The 18,495-nt window shown below is 33.9% G+C and overlaps 1 protein-coding gene and 1 long non-coding RNA gene across 4 annotated transcripts; both read left to right on the top strand.

Annotated features, from left to right (window-relative positions):
- Positions 1-1,615: 1,615 nt before the first annotated feature.
- On the top strand, positions 1,616-4,829 carry LOC110940026. Of its 3 annotated transcripts, XR_002592729.2 has the most exons (6): positions 1,616-3,271; positions 3,346-3,378; positions 3,465-3,600; positions 3,688-3,910; positions 3,994-4,148; positions 4,600-4,829. It is a non-coding gene; the product is annotated as an uncharacterized LOC110940026 (long non-coding RNA). The 3 variants fall into 3 exon arrangements; XR_004894159.1 differs by lacking the exon at positions 3,346-3,378; XR_002592728.2 differs by having other exon boundaries at positions 1,616-3,378.
- A 3,293-nt stretch (positions 4,830-8,122) lies between these two features.
- LOC110942716 (WUSCHEL-related homeobox 5) lies at positions 8,123-11,257 on the top strand. Its single transcript, XM_022184482.1, has 3 exons — positions 8,123-8,477; positions 9,140-9,481; positions 11,190-11,257. The coding sequence occupies exons 1-3, from the start codon at positions 8,123-8,125 to the stop codon at positions 11,255-11,257; spliced, it is 765 nt and encodes a 254-aa protein (XP_022040174.1).
- The last annotated feature ends 7,238 nt before the right edge of the window (positions 11,258-18,495 follow it).

Genomic DNA, 18,495 nt, shown 5'->3' with positions numbered 1-18,495 from the left:
TACCATATGCATGGGGAGTCTTAAAATAAATTGACTTTTTGTTTTTCATCCAAAGGTTTTTATCTTTTCATTTTAACCTCTTTTAGTTTGTTACTATTAACTCAAAGACTTTCATGTTTTGCAATTTAATACCAACACTTTTTTTTATTTTCAACTTTAATCTTCTATACTTTTCATCTTTCGCAATTTTTTCGTTTTACGTTTCGTTCAAAATTTTACGAGTCAACACGCCGCAACGTGCGTGTGTGGTTCAACTTTTTTTGTCTGTTTTTTCCCATTTGATAGGTCCTTCGCAAAACGTCTACTATTCACCATTTGACAAGTTCGTTCCAATGCACAGGTCCTAAATCGACTTAGTTTTTTCTTTCTACGTTTTACGTTTCGGTCTAATTTATTCACATTAACACACCGCAACAGGTGTGCGTGATTCAACGATTTTACGTCTGTTTTTCGTTCAGTGTTATTTTTTTTTTAATATTTTATTTTACGAGCTCTTCTGTTGTTGGTGGTGTGACATTGGGGCTATTTGGAACGATTTTACAAACGTGTTTAACCTATTAATTTTTTACTAAAAATACTTTGTTTCGAATTTAACCCTATACCTCATTTATTTACAAAGCTATTTTTTACATGCATATTTTTATGTGTATGTCGGTATGAATTTGATTTGCTCTATTCCAGGTAATTTTTTTTCTAAAAACGAATCTCATCAAATATAATACGTTTTTGTTTAAAAAACATTTTTTACGTGCATACTTTTATGTACGTTTCGTATAAATTTGAGTTGGTGAATGTTTCAAAGTAAACTTTTTTGGGGAAATGAGCGAGGTCAAATATAATATGTTCCCGTGCTTATTTTATGAATGTTTCGTTAATTTTGTTTCGAACCGAGTGGAGTCAAATTGTGGTTTAATTTTTCCCTTTTTTCACAGTTCTAATTAATATCTTTTGATTATACATGTTAGCTTTTCTGTTATACCCGTTACGTTTTCTATGATATGTCGAAATGCACATTTTCATATGGTTAACGCATTACATAACGTTTAGACTAATCCTTCGATGTTTGAGATATACCAGCACTGCAACGCGCGCGGGTCTTATTGCTAGTTCTTATTATTTATTTACTTATTTATTTATTTATTTTGTATTTAATTTAAATATTTAATATCAATATAATTAAAAAATGATGGGCGAGGTAGAGTTAACGAGGTTAAACTATTTGCTTAAGATGGAGTGGAGTAAAAAGGGAAAAAATGGATGATATAACACTTATATATAAAGTTAAAAAAGGTTAAGGTATAGCTCATGACCTAATTGGAAAATATTGTTGTACAACTTTAAATTATCAAACTATGTTTTAAAACTTTGAAATCCAAATCAAACTATTATTTCACGACTTTCGCATGAGATATTGAGATATGCAACCATTTGGGGTTGAAAATATTATATAATACTCTAATTTGCAACATTTTGTTGCATTAAAGTTTGTACATCAAGCTTGGTTGATGTCTCATGCAGTAAAGATTGTACACACTGCTTAATGTCATGTACCAGTTTTGTTGGTATTTGACCTTAACTTTTCCATACACATAACCCCCTACTTGTAACAATTGTAAAGAGAGACATAAAAGAAAAGGAGATGCAGACTTTAGAAAGAGAAAGTAAGAGTCTGAGAAAGTAGAGAGAGAGCAGCAAAGAAAAAGGGATCCGATGGGTTCCGGCCGCTGGCGATGGCGGAGCCATGGTGCCTTTAATTGGAGCTACAACAATGGTGGTCTAGATGGTGTCGGGTTGGAGAAATAAACAACAGTGGTGGTGCTAGGGTTTGACAGAGGATGATGGTGATAAGAGGCGGTGGTTCAGTTAACCCCCTTCTGTCTTGTCTCTCATGTCCTTATCCATTCCTCTGGGGTTCTCCCCCTTCTCTGACGAAGGAGCCGACAGTGATAGTGATGGCCGGCCATGAAGAAGATGATGGTGTTTCTTTTGTTGAGAAGTGACGGTGGTAGTGATGGCCGGCAAGACGATGGTGTTTCTTTTGTTGAGAAGTGGTGCTGGAGACAAAGATTAGGGTTCCGAAATGTCTTCTGGTATAGTTCCGGCTAAACTCAGGTAAGGTTCGATTCTATTGCATGTTTCAGTACTTTCTTGAATTTATATTATTAGAGTGAATAGTAAATTAGTAAACACTAATGAATAGATATCACTTACTACATCACAGTTGTTCCATTGTAACACAAATATTTTTATTAATAAACAAAAAAAACACATACTTCATGAAAAATGATTTCGTAAATATAATCAAACTAAACATACAGCAAATGTAAGCTTCTTAAACCTTCAAACGCCATTTGAAGATGATAATCAATAGTGAAAAATGTAAACATTGTACTCAAATGCTCCATCAATCCTGCTAGCATCGAAGAACTGAGTATTCGTAAGCGCGTAACCACGTGCAAATCGAAAAATCCCAGTTCCTCCAACGATTGGCAACTCTCTCACTGGCAACAATACTTGATTCCTCCCTAAGATTCTCAAACTATTACCATTGTATTTATCATCTATAAAAATGTAATTTAGGACAAATAAAAACCCGAAGTCATTTAAGTCAGCAGACGCAATCGTTTTTTTAAAAATCGTACACACATCAGTTGACATATGACATCAACATATAAAAGATATACAATATAAAAAAACTACATACAAACATATAATACGATTATCACAATTATTTATTAGAAAATTATGCTCGTAACATATAAATTAGGGGTGTGCAAAATCCTTCGAAAACAAACGGAACCACCTAAACCCAAGAAAGGTAACCAGCTTGAGTACATACGGTCATGTTCATAGTTCAGTTTTTACAATGATTAAAACCAGAAACTAGCCATATAACATTTATTATCTTTTCTTATTTTTTAAATATAAATCTATACATATACTTTTATTGAAAAATATATGTTTATAAAAACAACTTTTTCCCTAAATCGTCAAAAGCAAACTGTAAAACTGCGAGTACTAGCCAGTTTGCCTGACCCAATCAACTCAACGTGTTTGCTTTGTATTTCTTTTTCCAAACTTGCATGTGTGTCCCCACACCATCTCTACCTGTATCTGAACTTGGCGGAAGGTGGTCACAGAAGCTACGCCACTGGTCAGAGATATGGTGTGTACCCACACCATCTCTACCGGTATTACTCCGCGAACTCTTCCGCGGGGTACGCACAACAATATGGTAATCTCTCTTGCAGCCGCTCCTCCATTGCAACCGGTAAGTGTAATTTTCATGACAATTAGCAAGTTTACTATCTTTTCTTACAAAAACTCAACTAACCTTTTTGACAGATGGAAATGCTCAAAGAAGTTGATCAAGATACTGTTAGTTTTCAATTCTTCATTTGGTGTTAATCGTGTAAGGCTTCCTAAACCGTTTTTTTTTTTTTTTTTTTTTTTTTTTTTTATAGTGAAAGGTGGTAGTAGAACAAAAGGAATAGGGCAATGGTTGGATGAAAATGGGTTCGAATCGCGAGAAAAAGGAAGGGGCTTTTTTGATTCGTGGGTGGGCACCACAAGTTCTGAGCCTATTGTACCGAACCATGGGTATTTCGTTGACACATTCATGAGCCTACGGTATTTTAGTTTCGGTTGTCATTGTATAATAAAACAAATCGCAATTGAATTAATTAGGTTTTCCGCACGTTTTCGCCACCGCAACGCGTGACGGGTAATCAAATCCACCTGCGGAACTAAGGTGTCAAATTTAGATAACATGCTGTGGTGGCGGCGGTTTACACTCGAGAATCACATATTAAGGCGGTGATGGTGAATGTTGTTTCAGACAGCGCACCGAGGTGGCTTCCTTTGACGACGAAGACGATGAAGATGACTAACAACCGAGAACCATGAGAAGGTATTTCATTTATCTCGATTATCAATATCTTTTATAAACCTTTCAACCCTAATTGAACTCACAAAAATTCTCTTTGAACGCAGTATTTGTTCTTATGAAAATTAGTTGGGAGATTGGGTGAAACCACTACGACAACACCGTTGTTTGTCGCTGCTTTAGCCTATATATCGTCCACTTTTTCATCTAGAGCACCAAGACAATCGTTCAAGCCTTTAAACCTGATATGTTTTGCTTACAGGTAACCATTCCCACTTCAATTGATTTTATAGTGCATACCTACTGCTAGAAATTGATACTAATCATATCTAATAGTGTATGAATTTGAATTGATTTTATAGATTATGTCTACTGTTGTTAAGTATGTGTTTTGTGTATGTGAATCTCTTGACCAGTGTACCCCCAACTTATTTGACGCTTGACCAATTGTGTCTTTATCTGATATTTATCATTTTAGAATAGATGAGAATAGTGTAGTTTATAAAGTTGGAAGGTGTGGATAATATTGTAGTGAGCAAAGTAGGTGTTATTGTGAAAGAAAAGGTATAATGGTGTCTACTATAGATGGAAACACGATTCTCCGCTCCACACATATACAATCTTGGAAAGGAGATATATTGGGAGATTGATTACTTTTCTTTTGTTACCTTTTTAAGGTGTTTTATCATTTTTGTTGTTTTATCGATGTACAGGGTCTTCTCTGTTTACCAAATAATCACATAGGAAGTTTGCAAATTGACGTTGTTTGTCATAAGGAGATAGTACGTGGATTGTTAAGAAGTTTATGTGTGGAGATGTTAAGACCGGAGGTTCAACGTGTTTATTAGTGTACACAATTATTTATATAACGTTGTATTTATAGTTGTTACTCGGATTTTGATGAAGAAAGAAGTCTAATAAGCTTAAACATAATTGGTGTAAATGGGATCGATTACAATCCAATTTCGTCGCCTACGATGCAACGCACGGGTCACTTTTCTAGTTTAACCTAAATTTCAAGATTTTACATTACCACAAACACATGTTAATGTAAAATATGAAAGCATCCGCTGTTTATATGACACATCTTTTCTTTCACATTCTATATTTATCACAACATATATTTAATGTTTAGTTAATAATTTCTACCGTCAAATGTTGATATAATATGCAGATAAATTCCAAGAACATCCTACTTTAACTATACAATAAATAGAAGTAAGATAATAAATAAAATAACCCTCTAGAAAATAAAATTCTGCCTTTCAAAAAAATATATATTTATAGTAATTAACATGAGACCAAGCGTCGAAAACAACATAAAATGCAGTCATTCATTTATTGGGATTTTAATTTCTCCAAAACACAAAGTGATTAACATTACTAAATTCAAGTTAATTTGCTTCTACATTTTCCCATAATAATGTGCAACTTTCCCAACTAATACACACGCTTCATAATTAGACCGCGGCCCCATTGTTAAAAAATTAGTTTATGTGTAAATTTAAAAAAAGTTAAATCACTATGATTGAGATTAAAACATGATGTAGACTAACATCTTTAATTTGTTGAAAATCGATCATATAACAATTTAGTGTTTTTATCGTGACAGTTTTTGTTTTTGGAACATCCGTGATTCCGTATATTATCACCACTATTAATTTGTAAAATTACTTTGTCTCACTAAATTACTATATATACTATAACCAAAAATCCATTTTTTATTATCACTCTTTTTCTTTCACAAACAAATATCCCACGCCTTTTCCTGGTTTAAAAATTTTACTTTGTTTTTGCTCGGACCTAGCATTTTTTAATTAAATTCAATATTATGTTGGTAACATAAAATAATAGATTTAATACTCATTTACTTAAATGTTTTAGTTGTCACAAAAATTGTAAATGAGCAATGTTTAACATATTATAAAGTTAATAGCACATTAAACAAATAGAATGTATATATTTGTTTTTAACTTATTTTTTATAACTAATCACACGGATGATACATGCGGTTTACCTAATTTACAAGACCGTTTTAGTCTTAGTCAATTACATATTTACATATACAATCTCTCTCCTAATAATGTTTATAAAATACAAGAAATATCATTTTTATTGTTAATTATAGTTTATTTTTTCAGTTTAGTGGTACCGACTTTCAGATTTTTAAAATTTAATTTTTGTATTGGTCTACATTTTGCTGGTTAATATGACGCAACGATGTATGTGATTCAACACTTTTACGTGTATTTTTTTGTTCGGTTTAACGGTCCTGCTGCAACGCGCAGGATCCTAAATACTCGTTTATTAAAAAAATAACTAACGATGGCGGTTAGCAAGCAACTATTGCCATGATGCTATAGAATACAAACACTATTCAACATACAATCGCTTAATCTGCAAATGGGAATTCATGGGGATAACCTTATAGTAATGAAAAGTATTTTCAAGATAAACTATTAGATATTTGTTTTATAAATTTATCGCTTGAATAATTAAGTAGTACAATTAAGAAAAAAATTATAAAAGTAATCACTTTCACAAGTGTGTTTACTTTTACGACTATAGCAAAAAGATACATGACTTCACAACCGATTATTTACTTTTGCCACCATATTAAACTTTTCTTCCAATCAATACATATATAAAAGCATCTCGATTTTTACTCATCTATCATTATCGAACTTTCATTGTCATATATTTTTTTTGAACGGCAAGAAACAATGTGGCAACCACTGTAATACCGGGCATTGTAGCCAAGGTCGACTACTCAACCGCCGCCAGCCTCTTGGCTCTCCCTAGATCCGCGGTACCCCGATCTCCATCCGCCCGAAGGCACGACAGTGGAATAATCGGTAAAACCTCGCCTCCCATCCAAGTCGAACCGGAGCCACCCGTATTCGCTCTTCACCTGGATGCCGCAGAAAACAACGAGGAGAGTGGGAATCGAACCTGGGTCACAAGTACACCAATTCTTTCCCTAACCATTTCACCACTACCTCCCGTTTGGCATAGTTAGCTGGTAAAAAGGTTAGGTTTGTACTTGTACATAATGTTGTATTTGTAGTTCAAAACAAGCATTGTACAACTTTGGTGATATTTAAAATCTACTCATTTCAATTGCAAATCTTGAATACGAGTGTGTAATTTTTAGGGCAATATTTCGGTCGTAAAAAACAAAAGATTTGATGGAAGAAGTAATGACAAGTGGAGAGTGACGATTCCTTAATCCCACCTCCAAAGAGTCCTCAATCTTGTTCAATTCCCGATTACTTTCTCTTTCTCTTTATGCCCCTACTTCCTTTTCTCTCCTCTTTCATTTCCAAGGCGCCAACCTTGTAACCTAATGTAGGGCCTTTTTCGTCTTTTTACATCCTTTTCCCACCATGTTTTCAGAGATGCTTCTGCACCAAAAACAACACGTACTCTCTCTCTCACACAACCTCTCTAGCTTTTTTATAGGTTCAAACAACTTCAAAGGTATCAATGTCATTTCATTATACGCACACCCCCCTTGTATTTCTCATCACTTAACACTTTAACCCCTTAAGTACATTCAACAAGTATAATTGATGTTTCTTTAGCATTGGACAGACTTTCTTATCCATTCACTAGTTAAATGGTTCGAAAAATGTATAATGTTATAAATATATAAAGTTCAAAAACTAACAAAACATATATATAACTAACTTAAGATAATACTTGATATGATATGAAGTCGAAAGTAAATGATATGATATAACGAACTTTTAAAAGAAAAAAAATTATTTAAAACTTCAGTTCAACGACCCAGTACAACTTATAACTAGCATGTTTAAACGAACTCAATCAAGTCAACTGTGTAGATGGTTGCAGTTTGATATACAAATCTACTCCAACTCTAAGAAGAGTGATCAGTATATGTTACATTTTTTTTAATTGCCCTTTTTTCTATATATCATAGGATTATTCGCCGTTAAAAAATTAATATATTTAGTATGTTTGCTAAAACAATAGGCAGATTTTGATTTCACAATAATGGTCAACCACAAAAATCAAATTTAATCAAATAAGAGACTAGGAATCGTGTGTGTATATATATAAGTTGAACGTCAAGGGACTAAAATGTAAGTTATAATAAATGAACCCATCACACGAGCTCCCTATATAATAAAGAATAGTATCATTCGTTAGAAAGCCCATGCAAAAAAGAAAACAAACCATCACACTCTTTTTTAGTTTCCTCACATCGTGATTATGGACGGCTGCAGTGGCACATCGGAGGTACCCGCAATGGTGGTCGGAGGCGGAGCAGCCGGGACACCGGCTGCGAGTAGGTGGAACCCTACGAAAGAACAGATAGACATGTTGGAGAATCTGTATAGACAAGGGTTGAGAACACCAACGGCCGATCAGATTCAGGAGATAACCGGTAGATTGCAAACGTATGGACACATTGAAGGCAAGAATGTGTTTTATTGGTTTCAGAATCACAAGGCTAGACAAAGACAAAAGGAGAAGCAAGATCATTTGTCATTGTTCCGGCAATATAACCACCATCATCGCCACCTTCATCAACCGCCGTTTGTTCATATACCTCCGCCGCCAAACGGTCCGTATTTTTAGTTTATACTATAAATTTATAATTTCATTGGAGTTGTTCACATTCACATTGGCATATCTACATCTACGTCCGTCCCTATAATTTAGCTAAAAATAATATTTTTTAAATTTTTGTTCACTTTTGAAAAACTCTTCATGTGTTATTCGTCAGGGCGGATCTAGCCCATATTTGTTGGTTCCCTGGAACCAGTGCGTTTGAAAAAAAAACGGTAAAAACTAGTGAGAACCTTATAGAAATTAGAAATGTTAGTGAGAATTAAAGAGAATTTACCGAAAGAAACTCATTAGAATAAAATCATGGATCTGTCACCACCCTTGGTCTTCGTATCCATCTCTATTCAGTTAAATACTATTTTTTTTGTCAATCGTATGTTACTTATTAATGATGTTTCACAAACATTTTTAGAGATGCATATGGAGAACACAATGTGAGTCTTTACATTTGAATAAGTTTAGTATTTCTAAACTTGTTCTCTCTTTTAGAGAATGAGATGCATGAATTATCTAGACAATTGTTTTTACCATTTTTTGTATTTTGTTTCTATATTTTTAAATATGGAGTATGAGATAAATACTCAAAATGTGAGTTATGATCTAAGATAACTAACTAACTAACTACTATATTTGACTATTTTATTTATTATGTTTTAGTGGTCTACGAGCCATGCTACATCCAACAACACAATGTAGGGTTCTATGTTCCACAAGCTGTATCACCTAACACCACCACAAGCAGCTCTCTCAACCGACGATCGCCGCGGTCTGCTAAGCCAAGTTCGGCTGGGTTCGTGTTGATGCATCAGCCAGAAATTGCGGTTGCGGTGGCCGGAGGAAGTAGTAGTAACATAATAAACATTGAACAGGAGGATATTGCTACTAGAAAAAACAACAGTCGTCAAGAAACATTGGATCTTTTCCCAATGCACCCAACTGGGATTCTGCAAGAACCAGTGGATACTACAAGCAATGGTGGTTGTCATGCATCACGTGCTTGTACATCCAGCTTATCAGGAGGCGCGGTGGATCGGGTGTACTTTGACTTTTTCTGTTGATGTACAGTGGAGTCAAAATTCTTCACTAACATGCATGCAAGTTTTGTTGTGTGGCTGTATTTTGACCTATTGTGGTGTTTTAATCGTTGAACGTGGTATAAAAATGGATGGTGGAAATCAAATATGGGAATTCTTTTTTGCTTTTGTGGATAACTGGTTCTGTAACAACTGCAAAAGTACAAAATGTAGTTATGTTTGTTACAATGGTTGCAACATCGGAAAGACTTTTAGTTCTGTTGTTGGTGTTGTCCAGTCATTATAGGATTGGCAAAGGCATAGTATAAAAAAACATAAATTTTAAGTTTTAATGTAGCTATAAAATTAGTAGATTAAATCTAAGAACTTCTTTATTTTTTTTACACTAGATACTAGATACATGGATAATGGATAGTAATTACTTTTGGTTCTAATTTTCTATATCATTAACAAGAATATTATTTTTTTTGAAGTGTTTTCAAAAGTGATTATTTAGTTAATGTTGATTAGCGTTACTTAAACTCATACTAATTATGTTTTGTTGTCTCACTGTCGTGTGAGGGTTTGATCTTTGTGGGGCAAGCTTTCAACCAATCACACTCTACCATTTCTTTTTTTTTTTTTTTTTTGAATTTCATGTGAAATAATTGCACCCAAAAGTGAAAAGAAGTAACTAAACCCATACCTATGTGACATGTGATAGTCACTTGTCAACGTGACACTAAAAACTAGTAAAACCACAACGCACAACCTTATGTTGCCATCTTCCCATTTTGGTCTACAAGCTTTCACCTACCTTGACATCTTAGCTCAACCTTTTTACTTTCTAGTTGATCTTCTTTTGTTATAGACAACTAACATGCCTAACCTCTAGTCGTAGTGAGATCATGGGTGTTATATATACTTAACAACCATGAATTTAATATGTATTGCAAGCTATGACATCCGGGGATACTAATTGTGTTTGTATTTGGTGCTTAAAAATGACATCAAAATAATAATATTTTGCATGCAATAATGTGATTATTGTAGATCTGAGCATTTGTGAATATGAGGGTGTTATTTTATGAAAAAAAAATTCATATTTTTATGTATTTGCAACCTTGATGTTTGGATATGCTTATGTTAGTGTTTTATGCTTAAAATGTCACTAAAATGGTAAATTTCGGTATGTACAATATGGTTGTTGTGAATTTGATTTTGGGCAGAAACTTTTATATTACGAAGAAAATTCAGGTCTTAAGGTGTTTATTTATGTCATAACATGTATGTGTGTATGAGGTGTGTGGCGCTTAGAATGCTACTTATGTGCTAGAAATTTGTCATGCTTAGGTGATTTTATGCTCAAATGACATGAGGTTGTTTTATTGATTTAAACACACTTTAATTAACATAATTAATGAGATGTTATATGATGTAATATAGGCTTATATGTTAAAAATATGGAGTACGGTTAGTTAAATTTAGTCGTTTTGCTAAAAAAAATGCACAAGTGTTAATTAAAACTTTTTTATTAAAATGATTAATTTAGTATGTTAAACACTTAAGACATCGTATTTGGATGTAAGAATATGATTTTTGAAAAACTATATTTTATAAGTTATAGTGCGATTTACCATAAACCTTTTTTTTTTTTTTTTTTTTTTTTTTTTTTTTTTTTTTGTAAAAAACAGGTCTTATATATGTTCGTATATTATATGTAGTTGATTATGTGGAGTTATGTATACTTTTAGATGATTGATGGTTGGTATGTTTATGTGCATCTACTACTACAAAAACTAAGCATTAGATGGGGTTATTAGGGTTTTAAGACGGGGTTTCTAACCCTGTCTTGTTTAAGATGGGGTTTTATTAGACTGGGTTGAAAGTTGTTGATACATGATTTGTGGACGCAACTCGGCTCGACGAGATTCGGTTTAAGTCACGACATTCCTCCGTCGTGCACTACAACAAAATGTGGGCTGAAACAACAAAGGACTTTGACCTTTGTACTTGGGCTGGAACCAAGTCGGCGAAACAAGCAAGCATGGGCCTCAACTGTTTTGGGCCAAAGCCCAAAGTCGGCGAAACTCAGATGCTGTCGACGAAACAAGTCTGTTTCGTCGACCTTGATCCAGTTTTGTCGACTGCCCTTCTGTTTCGTCGATGATCATTGTGTTTCGCCAAGTCTGTTTCATCATGTTCTATTTCGTCATGATCTGTGTTGCTGTGACTATAAATAGACTCAAGACAGAACTAACACAAGACATAGGACACAAGTGAGAACCAGAGAGAACTTAGAGAGAGTTTTAGTGTAACAACTGTCACTAAAATCCATAATTAGGATGGTAATTAGCTATTAAGAAAACCCTAATTGAGAAACCCAAGTAATTCTGCACTAACCCTAAAATTTCCAGAACAATCAGAATCAAGGATCAGGGCCCCTAAAACTCGGGGGGGATAAACCCTAGCCAACGATTATCTTCATAACTCTCTATCAAAATCGAATTTTATGAAACTGTCAACACAGCAAGCCTAGTTACACACGTAGCTACCCTATGAACATAGGTTACCACTCGCGTAGCGCGACGCCCATGGGGGGTACCCCTCGCGCTACGCGACGGTGTCAAATTTCATGTATAAATAGAGGAGTCTGGGACTTGAATTCTGTCTTTGAAACGACGTAAAAACTCGCTGTGTACGTCAAGTTATAGCAGAAACAATACAACAAACACACACGGGTCTCGAATTGCTGCCGCAATCAGGATAATAACTCGATCGCTATTACGATTCAACGTCCGATCGATTATAACTATCCAACGATAGTCCAGATGCTGCTCAATTGAGCTTGTACTTTGATTATTCGTCGTGATTTCGACTTGAATATTAGAGTGCTGTTCGAATTCGGACTATGCTCTGTTATTCGTTGTGAATCCGATTGAATTATCGAGTATTGCACTGATTAATCGTTGTGAAGGTTTAATCTCGTGAATTGACGTAATTGCTGTATTAGTTACTAACCTGTGTGTGTGCATTATGTTAAATTAGGTTTAATCAAGGCTAATCAGTAGGCTTATACCTTGCCCGTTAAATCTGCAATGTGAGTCATTCCTCTTTTTATAAACTCTTTTCTCACAGTTTGTGAGTAAGTATTACAATACCTCAAATTATTTTCAAAGTATTATAATTACAGGGATTAAGTCATGGTTATCTTAACCGCTGGTTAGTGGGGTATTGTGCACATTACTAATTTCTCACGGTTAGGCAATAAGCCCTAACATGGGTTAGGCTAATAAGACCTAACAGTGACAAAACGTCACTAATTGGGTGACTGGACCCAATAGTGGTATGACCATCATCACACGGGTGGCAAGACCAGATATTAATTAAGATACTGCCATAGTAATCGCTCTTATGCTGTAATTTATAACTATGTGTCATTTTATCAAAATGAATGATTCACTCAGTATTTCCCGCTGACAAAACCCTTTTTAAAACACGTTTCAGGTAATTACAGTATATTGGAGTAAGAATTGGATCCAGCACTGAAGGACTTCAAGAAGTGGCTTATTTTATTAATTAAATCAAATTAAGAAATATCATTTTTATTAAAAGCTACCTTTGTAAAACATTGAATTTATTCCATCTATTTAAATAAAATCCGGTGTTTCTAAACTCTGATATTTTTCCTAACTCACGGTCCTGATGAAATTTCCGCTGCAATGTTTTCCAAAAATAATCAATGGTACCACTGGACTGCTCACGGCACCCGATTCCGTCCAGGGTGGGTCGGGGGTCGTGACAGAAGGTGGTATCAGAGCCACTGCTTTAAGCCTATAAGTGTTGTGATAATAATACTTAAGCTTAAATAAAAAGAGTTAGGAGATTTCTATTAAATGGTAGCACAGCTGATAGCAGTTAGACTTGAACATAAGAAAAGATGCCTTAGTATAAGCTAAGTCACTGGTTTACACAATTAGGTGTTATAATAATACCTAAGTGAAACGGAGAATTAGAAACTTAGTATTTTCTGATAGCACTCCGGATGGTATTTAGACTTGAACTTAAGAATTTTGCCTTAAAATAAACTTTAAGGTAAATTACTTATATAAGTATAATGGATACTGGTATGACGGTTAGCAGGCAATAGCACTTAATTGCTATTTATTCTTGCTTACTGATATTATTTGGTCTAGAATAATATATGTTATGGGAATACAAATTTTCTTGATTCTGGATAAAAGCCCTAATGAAAGAGGCACTTTTTGAAAAGATACTATTTATGGGAAATAGAAAATTTTCTCCGGCAAAACTGGGTCTAGAGTAGCAGACTCTCCAGCTTGTCCGGACATATTGAGATTACCGCTCCGGCGCGAACCGGATAAGACGGGGTAAAGGATATGTCAAATCAGTGACAAGATTTCCCTAAATAGTATCATGACCAAATACCTGAGTGGTTCTTGGAAATATGAATCTGTTAAATACATTGACCTGATAAATGGTATGTTTATTTCAGCATGTGAAATATGTGATTATATAGATAGGTATATCTATAAGGAAATTCCAAAAACATAAGAATTGACAAATTGAAATAAATCACAAGCATCCGTGTCTAGAATTCTTTATCAGGAATCTCTTTTCCAATATCAAACATTATTTTGTTTGATCATTTACCTCGTAACTCATACAATGAGAACCCTTTAAAGATGGGATATCATCGAAAGTATAAAAATTTACAATACACAAGTAAGAAACATATAAAGTTGTGCTAATGCACAAGAAAACACATGAAACTTAAAATATACGTCCACAGACGTTGAAATATATCACACACGACTTTCCAAGGCAAGACCTTTGAAAAGTATAAATTAAGCACGATGACACCAATACTAATTCTGTCAGTAGAAAACTACTAATCAAAAAGAAGCACTTTGCCACGTGATCCTATAAACGATCTACATTTCGCTGAGGTACGTTGGAACAAGATTTCACAATCATTGGTGCACAGTCTAAACTAAGTCATAATTATTATCACTGAAAAAGGAGTCACATACCTTTGCAAATTCCCTATTCCATTTCAGTTCATTCGACATTCCTTGATAATGGCACTTAACAACGGTTATCACACAAAATTCCAGATAAAAGTTCTTATATTCCCTCGTAGCAATTCCGACTTCTGCCTATAATAAGTTGACTTTCGTGTTCTTGTAATGGTCATCATACCATAAAGAATTCTTTCATAATAGCAAATAGTGATCTATCTCGTTTCTTGGTAAATCCATACACTATTTGTTGTGCATGTGGTTCATATGAGTTATAAGACCCTAGGAAGGCTTCATTCCAAATTATTGTTTTATCCAACCTCAAATATCATTTCATTATACTTGATCTTTGCATTACCGCGTTTTGCAAAATGATTACTCTTTGATATTTGATCGATAAATTTTTCCTTTGAAAAACTCGATTTCCTTTTAATGGTATACATGGTTTTGTTGTAACCATGTCAGAACTTTCTTGAACTCATTTTGTTTACACCAAAGTTCAATTGTTTGAACTTGCTCGCATTTTCGTATTCAATTCAAAATCCCATATGATGGATTGAAGCCATCATATTCAAAATAGTCCCAACAAGCACTTCAATTCTCTTGAACCATAGCATGCTTGTTTAGTCTTCGAATTCATCAAATCATTTCTTTGATTACGATCACCTTGTGGTGACATTCTTCACAAAATTTAAAAATTGCGCTAATCTCGTTTAAATTATTTATTTTTGGTGAATATTTGTAATAAAATATTAATAATAGTAGGTATTAATAGTATTTTTAGGTATTAAGGTTATTATCAAGACAGGTATTGGATAGCGTAGCCTTAGTTAGGCATGGACTGATCACCTATGCTTAAACAAGACAGCACTAACCAATATCCAACAATGATAATAACTATTTAATATATATAAATTAAGTCATCATACTTATTTAGTAAATTTCAATTATATATATATAAATATTTTATATTATATATATAGATATATATATACTTTGTACTGTAAAGAGAAGATATATTTTCATAGAACAATTAAAGGGACGAATAAAATTATCTAAATAATTGTCTAAGTATTCATGAACAAGACATATTATAAATAAATGTTCATCTTATAGAAATATTCTTTTATAAAATATATATATTAAAATATCAAATGTTATTTACACAAACCAATATTTAAGCATGCTTGATATTAAAATAAACATTTATTATCTTACTTTTATGATTTAAAATACCCCATTATAAAATCTTATAGTTAAACACACTTGATTTAAAAAAAAATGGTAATCGTAAGTTCTAGAATATTGGGTAAACCTATATCATTATTTTGTCACAATTTACCACGGGTTTTGATATTTTAAACCTATCTATATTTATTTATTATTCTACTTTATGATAACATAAAAGGAAAAGGTATTTAATAAATCAAAATATCACCTATCCTTAAATAAAACATTTTGATTAAAATCATCTGAATACAATTATGTATTAAGACAAAAATACACTTGTCTTCTCATGTATTCTTACAAATCACCCATCTCAGCACATTGATTTTCTCATATCATAATTCAATATTTGACGAATCATTTTCATGTGTCCATTTCATTTTGAACCTGTCAATCTTAAGTCTTCCTTAGGTACCAATCAAAGTAAGTTTTCTTCTGACAAAGAAATTTTATTAATTCCAAAAAGTTCTTCACATTCATTCTAAAAATCTATACATCATATATCTTCTGGCTTAAACATAATCACCTTGGAAACTATATCATTTTATCGGAATGTCTCATCTTTTGAAATATCCAGATTCGCTTCCTTGAAACTCTCAATTTCGAAAACAGTGAATTTATTCGGTCATCATTATTAAATTCTTTCAATCATTACAAACACTTTGTAGCGTCCGAATAGATTTGTAGCATGTGCTAAACCCTATTCATACGCCATTCATTTGATTTGTCATATTCTTGGTACAATTATGTACTCAGATTATGATACACTAAACTCTATTGTCCAGTACCATTTAAGTAAACGATATTGATTTTCGGATAATCATTAACAAATCATTTTCCATACTTCCATTCACAAATAGATAATTATCAATTCAGAACCTTCCTTAATTGATCAAAGAAAATTCATTTCGGATATTGAATCCAATTGTTCCTATAAGTCATTTTTATTTTCAAAATTCATACCCTCAAAATATCCTTTGATTCCATTCCACGATACATTGTTTCTCCTAATTAGAAGAAGAAACATAACCCAAGAAAATATCATAATCCAAATCTCGAGGACGAGATTTTTATTAAGGTGGGGAGGATGTAACAACTGTCACTAAAATCCATAATTAGGATGGTAATTAGCTATTAAGAAAACCCTAATTGAGAAACCCAAGTAATTCTGCACTAACCCTAAAATTTCCAGAACAATCAGAATCAAGGATCAGGGCCCCTAAAACTCAGGGGGGATAAACCCTAGCCAACGATTATCTTCATAACTCTCTATCAAAATCGAATTTTATGAAACTGTCAACACAGCAAGCCTAGTTACACACGTAGCTACCCTATGAACATAGGTTACCACTCGCGTAGCGCGACGCCCATGGGGGGTACCCCTCGCGCTACGCGACGGTGTCAAATTTCATGTATAAAAAGAGGAGTCTGGGACTTGAATTCTGTCTTTGAAACGACGTAAAAACTCGCTGTGTACGTCAAGTTATAGCAGAAACAATACAACAAACACACACGGGTCTCGAATTGCTGCCGCAATCAGGATAATAACTCGATCGCTATTACGATTCAACGTCCGATCGATTATAACTATCCAACGATAGTCCAGATGCTGCTCAATTGAGCTTGTACTTTGATTATTCGTCGTGATTTCGACTTGAATATTAGAGTGCTGTTCGAATTCGGACTATGCTCTGTTATTCGTTGTGAATCCGATTGAATTATCGAGTATTGCACTGATTAATCGTTGTGAAGGTTTAATCTCGTGAATTGACGTAATTGCTGTATTAGTTACTAACCTGTGTGTGTGCATTATGTTAAATTAGGTTTAATCAAGGCTAATCAGTAGGCTTATACCTTGCCCGTTAAATCTGCAATGTGAGTCATTCCTCTTTTTATAAACTCTTTTCTCACAGTTTGTGAGTAAGTATTACAATACCTCAAATTATTTTCAAAGTATTATAATTACAGGGATTAAGTCATGGTTATCTTAACCGCTGGTTAGTGGGGTATTGTGCACATTACTAATTTCTCACGGTTAGGCAATAAGCCCTAACATGGGTTAGGCTAATAAGACCTAACAGTGACAAAACGTCACTAATTGGGTGACTGGACCCAATAGTGGTATGACCATCGTCACACGGGTGGCAAGACCAGATATTAATTAAGATACTGCCACAGTAATCGCTCTTATGCTGTAATTTATAACTATGTGTCATTTTATCAAAATGAATGATTCACTCAGTATTTCCCCTGACAAAACCCTTTTTAAAACACGTTTCAGGTAATTACAGTATATTGGAGTAAGAATTGGATCCAGCACTGAAGGACTTCAAGAAGTGGCTTATTTTATTAATTAAATCAAATTAAGAAATGTCATTTTTATTAAAAGCTACCTTTGTAAAACATGGAATTTATTCCATCTATTTAAATAAAATCCGGTGTTTCTAAACTCTGATATTTTTCCTAACTCACGGTCCTGATGAAATTTCCGCTGCAATGTTTTCCAAAAATAATCACCGGTACCACTGGACTGCTCACGGCACCCGATTCCGTCCAGGGTGGGTCGGGGGTCGTGACATTTAGTGAGATAACCGGATATTGTATTCTCTTGTACTTGAACTCTTCTCTTTGATATACAAGTGTATTATTTAGTGAATCTAGGTGTCTTGTATCTCGTGTTCTTGTCGCTCTCTGTCTCGGTTTGCTATCTCGGTTGGATTCCGCACAACCT

This window comes from Helianthus annuus, chromosome 5 (assembly GCF_002127325.2).
Source record: "Helianthus annuus cultivar XRQ/B chromosome 5, HanXRQr2.0-SUNRISE, whole genome shotgun sequence".
Taxonomy (NCBI): domain Eukaryota; kingdom Viridiplantae; phylum Streptophyta; class Magnoliopsida; order Asterales; family Asteraceae; genus Helianthus; species Helianthus annuus.
This window is presented reverse-complemented; position numbering and strand designations above follow the sequence as displayed.